Source organism: Miscanthus floridulus, chromosome 14, assembly GCF_019320115.1.
Source record: "Miscanthus floridulus cultivar M001 chromosome 14, ASM1932011v1, whole genome shotgun sequence".
Classification (NCBI taxonomy): Eukaryota; Viridiplantae; Streptophyta; class Magnoliopsida; order Poales; family Poaceae; genus Miscanthus; species Miscanthus floridulus.
This window is the reverse complement of record NC_089593.1, coordinates 69,081,612-69,088,666: the sequence shown is the minus strand read 5'-3', so window position 1 is coordinate 69,088,666 and position 7,055 is coordinate 69,081,612. Positions and strand designations below refer to the sequence as shown.

Here is a 7,055-nt window from a genome sequence, read left to right as displayed (position 1 = left end):
AAGTGGGAATCGAGAAGTCAGAGCCGTGCAGAATGGTGAAGGGCAGAGGAATGAGACGAAGCAGGCAAAGCGTGTGAGGAGGGGAACCAAACACGACAAAGGAATGAAGGAGGCAAAGCATGCGAGGATTGCCTGGTTCGGGCAACCAATCACGCCCATAGAGGGTGATGGAACGGGATCTCACCGGAGCTCAGTACAAAGGAGGGAGCATGCATGGTGCTATTGTGTATGCCGATAGGGAGGCGCCATAGGTCTCGGATCCACCATCGCCATGCGTGGAGAGGCCACACGCCTGTGGAGATGTGGGCAGCTCCCACATGTTTGTCGCGTATGTCAGTGGAAGTGAGGCGCTGAGGAGGAGATCTCAGTGTGGAAGAGAGCGGAATGGCAGCGCCCATTGGGTGGGAGTGAGAGAGTGCAGGTTAGGGACTCAGGAATACATTTTAGTGGGCATATGGCTATTTAATAAGGGGGGCTTGTTAGGTCCGTCTCTATTAATTGATTTTCAAAGGCACCCATAAGTTTGTTGTCTTCATAAATGGAACAACCATCTCTAAAAATCATTGTTCATTTTTAGAAACTACAATATTTTCTGCTAGCCACTGTAAATAAAAAAGTTATTATTTTTGTGGTAGTGAGATACAATCCATTTATACGAAGTGAAATAAGTTTCACTTTCTAGAAAAAAATCTTTAAAACATCTTTTCTCCTTTCTGGAACATTTTTTGTCTTACGCACAAAAAATTTCATTCCTAAAAATATTTCTCCTTCACATAAGAATTATTTACCTTTCTAGAACATTTTTTTCTCACTTTCTAGAACAATTTTCCAATTCCCTTTGTTTTTTACTACATGTGATTTTAGGTTTGTACAAAATAAAGAATTCCTAAGTTTGACCATTAATTTCAAGAAGTCCTTGTAGTTTCACAATATTTGAATTAGATATATGGTATGAGAAGTTTCGCATAGTGAGTCTAAAATGTAAGTTTTATGTTGCTAATCTGCATATATTTTTTTTAGAATTGATGACCAAAGATAAAAATATTCGACATAGAACAAAGCTAATGCAACATGTAAAAAATAGAGGAAGCAGTAGATTATATGGACGAGTACGACTTATTAACACATCAAATGGTCAAGAAAAATGACAGGACTACATCCTAGAGAGCCTTGAGCAGTGACTCCATGTTTGCACGTGGACGGCACACGGCCACAAGAGGCGTGGCCATGGGCATGGTGAGACCGGAGCCCTCACTCATGTCCACCTCCTTCCCTCCATCCGGTTCCCACTCAAAGCACTGCATCATAACCCCCAGCGTGACTCCGACCATCCTCAAAGCGAGGCCCTCGCCGGGGCACTTCCGCCGGCCCATCCCGAACGGCATCATCCACCTGCTGCTCCCACCATCTCTCCGGCCACCTACACCGCTGCCGCCGTCCATGAACCGCTCCGGCACGAACTCCTCCGGCCGCTCCCCCCACACGGCAGGGTCCCGCTGCATGGAGAACACGTCGACCAGCACCATGGTGCCGCGCGCGACGGCGTGGCCGCTGGCGACCACGCAGTCGCGCGACGCCTCGTGTGGGACGTGGTTCGGCGCGAGAGGGTATAGCCGGAGCGTCTCGGAGACGATGCACCGGAGGTAGGGGAGGCCGGCGAGGTCGGATTCCTGCAGCAGACGGGACGTGCCCACGACGGAGTCGATCTCCGCCGTCGCTTTCTTGGCGGCGGACGGGTTGGTGAGCAGCAACGCCATGGCCCACTCGATTGTGCTCGCTGTTGTGTCTGTCCCTCCTTGTAGCAAACTCTGCGCATGCAGTTACACGTTGCAAGAGATTTAGTTGACGTACGGTAATCAATCAAATAGTATAACTACTACGCGAGAAGAATTATGTTAATCAAGTATTCATGAGAGATATAGCGCCCGTCTAAAAAGTCAACTGCACACAAATTCCAATGTTTGACAAGAGCAGAATAAACTGAGCCAGATTGGTGGTTGTGCTGAGTTTACGCAACAAAAAACAAGTACGTATTGGAGACTTTGGAGTACCAATCTCACTAGTAGCACACGGATATGGGCAACGTATACTACCTCTATTTGTAAACGTATGACGTCTAAAACGCAAGCACCCGAATTTCTCTAACATTGATATATTTATGTTTAATTTGGGTACAACATTTTGAAATGGTCACAAGGAGATGGCATTGGGTAAAAATGACCGAATGGTATTAGATGCAGACCCTAAATTTGTTCATTAATTTCTAATACATCTATCAAATTACTAGCAGCCTATGCAGGCAGGACCATGGATTGACGGACTTGTTTTTCTAATTAACAAAAAGGCAAGTGGAATGGAAACATATATGAACTCTGAAATGTCAAAAGTTTATGTTTGTAAAGTACCACTAGCACCACGAAAGTCGATCAGTGTTTAGAACTTAGCAGCCCATGCCAGCAATGCAACACTGAATTATTTGGCACGATTCAATAATCTATTGGAGCTTTGGAAGTGAGAGTAGTAATAATGGCCAGTGCGGTGCACATCGGCCGCATTTGGCGCCGGTGTCGTCGTCCATGCATACGTCTGCCGCCTCTTCAAAGTTGTTGGCGTACGCGCGCGTTACCTTACCGTGCAACGGACGAGAGCGAGTTGACTCACCAGGCACACGGAGCGAATGACCACGTCGTCGAGATGCTCCGGCGACTGCTCCTCCTGCTGCTGCCGGAGCAGGTCCCCGAGCACCGTCCTCGCGGTCTCCCTCTCCCCAGCATCGTCGTCTGCGCCGCCGGGGTGACGGTGACGCCGCCGCCTGTAGTCGTCGAGGATGCTCTGGCCGAACTGTCGCCGTGCCTCGGCGATGCCGGCGAGCCTCCTTCTCGTCCTCCCGAAGTCCAGCATCCGGAGAACCGGCAGGGAGTCGTGCCGGTTCGCCGCGCCAGCGGCCGCGAGCCCGGCCTCCGTCATCTCCCTGAACCGTCGCACCTGGTCCCCCGTCATGCGCGTCCCGGCGACCATGGCCATGATCACGTTGGCCGCGAACTCATACGCCGCCGCCTTCACGGCGACGGGCCCGGCCTCGGCGCGCCGCAAGAGCTTGGCCGCCATGGCGCGCGCCTCGGCGTCGCGCGCGCCGGACGTGGCGGCCAGGCGGTGCGCGCAGAGCGCATGCACCGTGGCGAGCCGCCGGAGCTGGCGCCACAGCGGGCCGTAGCTGCACATGGCGATGGCGGGGCAGTCCTGCGTCAGGACCCGGCGCGACGCGAGCCCTGGGCGGTCCGCGAGCGCCACGTCGTGGACGGTGAAGCACTCCTCGGCGACGGACGGGGAGGTGACGAGGAGCACTCGCTTGGCGCCGAACCGGAGGTGGAGGAGGCCCGCGCCTTCGGTGTCGTAGCGGGTCGCCAGCGCGGCGAGGGAGCGGTGCAGCGGCTTCTTGAGGAGGTGGAGGTGGCCCAAGACGGGAAACGCCGGCGGACTTGGGATGTGCCGGCCTTGGCCATTAGTGCGCTGCTTGCGAGGTGAAGCCTGGAGCAACAGCCACACGAAGAGCAGAAGAAGAGAGGCTAAGAGCAAGGGTTGCTGTGAGATCTCCATGGCTGTTGTATGCTCTCTGCTGGTGCATGGGTGCTTCGGAACCGTGATATTTATGCATTTGAGATCTCCATTGACTTGATGAATGGGATGGGATGTATTAGTAAACAAAACTCACTTGTTGAATAGATTATTATTTAGCACAAAATATCCCATGAATGACCCTTTTATTTCAAATAGTGCCTACGACCTAGGACTACATGGTTATGGTCCATGCATTTTTGCACACAAATTTGCTATTTTTTTATAGAAGTTTAGGTGATGGTTTTATCTTATTTTTCTTGGTAGGTGCCCAAAAAATAAGAATAAAAATCGTGTTTTCTAGGCAGCACCACTTGTTTCTCTCTCCATCATCGTCTTCCTTCGTCGATGTTCTACTGCAACACTCCATGGGAACAAGCATCGATGTTTTGTCATGCTCCATCGAAATAAGTTTGTACACCGTTCCGGCCGGGATTGGCCGCTAGCTCTCGTCCTCGCGTGCTCGGTTCCAAGCCTGAAAAGAAAGGTGTGGGAAAGGAAAAAGGAGGAAAGATAGGGTTCTAAGTAAAGCGCATGAGAGAGAGATATGGTCGGAAGGCTTAAACTGTATAGAAACAAATTCAGGGTTCCTAATAAAAAAAATCACAAATACTCTGTCCGGCTGGGCCAAGTCCATCCGTGTCCTGGGCCGCCTTCTCCGCCTGGGTCGAAGCTGGGAAAGCCCAATTGGGTGAGCCCTTTTTCATTTTTTTCTTTTCAGGAAATCAGTGATCTCATAAAATTCATAGAAAAAACACAAAACAACTCAGAAAAATACCAATCCACTTTTGTTGCACTCCTCTTGACTAGATTTATGAAATGAACACATAAAACACTATGCTTTAGTAGAAGTTCTTTCACAACCAGAAACCGGTACTTTGCCGAGTGTTGGAGGCTTTGCCGAGTGTATTTTATCGGAAACTCGGCAAAGACGGTCTTTGCCGAGTGCCAAATAAAATACACTCGACAAAATACGTCTTTGTCGAGTGCCTTTTTCTGGCACTCGGCAAAGATGTATTTTGCCGAGTGCTATTTTTCGGTACACGGCAAAATGCGTCTTTGCCGAGTGCCTTTTTTCTGGCACTCGGCAAAGATGTATTTTGCCGAGTGCCTTTGTTTTGGCACACGGCAAATAGGCATTTTGCCGTTTGCATTTTTTTTGGCCCTCGGCAAATCAGTTTTTCAAAGCAATTTTTGAGGCCCTAAATGAATTCAAATGAAAAACTTTTCAACTACAAAGTTGTATAACTTCTCAAGATCTACAAAGTTTATTTTGGTCATTTCTTTATTTGACAAAGCGACAATAACGTTGTTCATAAAATCTACATCTCTCATATTTGTTTCATGAAAGTAGAAGAGATATATAAGATTTGTGAACAATGTTACTATCACTATGTCAGATGAACAAATGGCCAAAATAAACTTTGTAGATCTTGAGAAGTTATGAAATTTTGTAGTTGGCAACATTTTGATTTGAAATCATCTTGTCATGCAAAAACGACGTTTGAATTTGAAAATTTTAAAATTTGAATTTTTCAAAAGACCTCGGATGGAAAACTTCCTAAATGAAAATTGTAGATCTCCAAAAGTTATGAAACTATGTAGTTGACAACTTTTCGATTTGAAATCATCTTATCACGCAAAACTACGTTTGAATCTCTCAAATTTGAAATTCGAATTTTTTAAACGACCTCGGATGGACAAACTTCCTAAATGAAAATTGTAGATCTCGAAAAGTTACGAAACTTTGTAGTTGACCATTTTTTTTATTTGAATTCGTTTAGGGCCTCAAACAAGCAATTTACTCTCGGTTTAGTATAATATATGAGGATAGATAACGGAATCTAGACACAAGTGACAGTGTAGTGCTGTGGTAGAGCAGCAGACACGCGAGGCAGAGGTCGTGAGTTCGAATCCTGCCGACCGCGTTAGCCGCGAATTTAGCGCAAAAAATGCACCGACTTCGATGAAGACGGGTGGGCGCTGGCTGGTGGCGGCCTCCGCCGAAAAAAAAATTGCTATTATTTTTGGGTTTTTTCGCATTTTCATTTTGCCGAGTGTAAATCTTTGCCGAGTGCTTTTCCGGCACTCGGCAAAGGCTTTGCCGAGTGCCCGATAAAAAGCACTCGGCAATAGCTGTTTGCCGACAAAAAGATGCCGTGTGTTGTATGCCGAGTGTTACACTCGGCAAAGCAGTTGCCGAGTGTTTTTGGGCCATTGCCGAGTGCCCCTGGCACTCGGCGAAGCGACTGTATCCCGTAGTGTTTGCTGTAATTGTAAATATATGCTTTTATGTGTTTATTCTATAGAGAATGTTTGTGTAATACAAATGCAGTGAAATTTTTATGCTAAGTTAATACTGATGTGTAGAAGCTATTGTAGTGTACACTGGATGCATATTTTCTGAGTTATAGTTTTATCTTGTGATATGCTTGTTTAATAGGTTTAAAATAGTTAAAAATATGTAAAAATGGAAAATGTGAGTTCTCTATGTATTATTACGGTTGTTATAGAAAATGTATGGCTGACGAGCAGGGTCTATTCATAAGTGAGAGAGACTGATCGATGTTATGTGACAGAAATATTTGGTCACACAATATATAAGACACGAATCTTAATAAATCTAATTGTTTGTTTTATTTTTACAAATTTTAACTTGTTCTGTATTTTACCGTAGCGTTAGCTCGGGCACGCTACTAGTGAACCGTAAGAGAGCATGCATGTGCCGCTTCACCCTAGTCATGTACTACATGTTGTGTGACTCAAGATGGTTATTAAGTTAGTCTTAGTGGAGATCACTTCGATGACAATAATGGTTTTCATAGGCAGACAAAATAGATTTATGAAGGCAGGCAGTATGACTGTCTCTAGATCATTGCCACTATTAATCAGTATTTCTAGAAAACATCATAGTATCGGCCTCTAAAAATATAAAATAAAAACCTTAAGCCCGCCAGCGTTCTCAAGGGTCGAGGCAGCCCACTGCCAAGCTAGCATGGGCGGATCCAACACTACCGGAGGCGGCTTCGGCACTCGACAAAGGCCGATATACACTCGACAAAGCCTTTGCCGAGTGTTACACTCGACAAAGGGCGCTCGGTAAACAGTTTATCGGCAAAGACCTCTTTGTCGAGTGCACTTTATCGGGTCCGACACTCGGCAAAGAAAAGTGGCCGTGATGGCGAGGGCCACCGTGACGGCGGCTTTGCCGAGTGTCAAGGTCAAACACTTGGCAAAGGTGCCCGCTTTGCCGAGCGCCGTTGACTTAGACACTCGGCAAACATGCCACCTTTGCCGAGTGCCTGGCCCGTGGCACTCGACAAATCTGTGATGTTTGCCGAGTGCAATGGCCATTGCACTCGACAAAGCATGTTTCCAGGTAGTTCCCAGGTAGTCACTTTGCCGAGTGTCATGGCCATTGCACTCGGCAAAGTGACTGA

General features: G+C 47.1%; 1 protein-coding gene across 1 annotated transcript; it reads right to left on the bottom strand.

Moving 5' to 3' along the window:
• Positions 1 to 1,109: 1,109 nt before the first annotated feature.
• On the bottom strand, positions 1,110 to 3,597 carry LOC136505957 (cytochrome P450 81Q32-like). Its single transcript, XM_066501089.1, has 2 exons — positions 2,662 to 3,597; positions 1,110 to 1,808 (listed from the first exon to the last, which is right to left on the bottom strand). The coding sequence occupies exons 1-2, from the start codon at positions 3,595 to 3,597 to the stop codon at positions 1,161 to 1,163; spliced, it is 1,584 nt and encodes a 527-aa protein (XP_066357186.1). The 3' UTR covers positions 1,110 to 1,160.
• Between the last annotated feature and the right edge of the window lie 3,458 nt (positions 3,598 to 7,055).

Bases quoted from the DNA above. Each gene is read 5' to 3' on its own strand.
- LOC136505957 (XM_066501089.1), bottom strand. From the start codon at position 3,597: ATGGAGATCTCACAGCAACCCTTGCTCTTAGCCTCTCTTCTTCTGCTC. The intron at 1,809-2,661 runs GTGAGTCAACTC...CTGCATGCGCAG, and splicing joins TCATTCGCTCCGTGTGCCTG to AGTTTGCTACAAGGAGGGAC.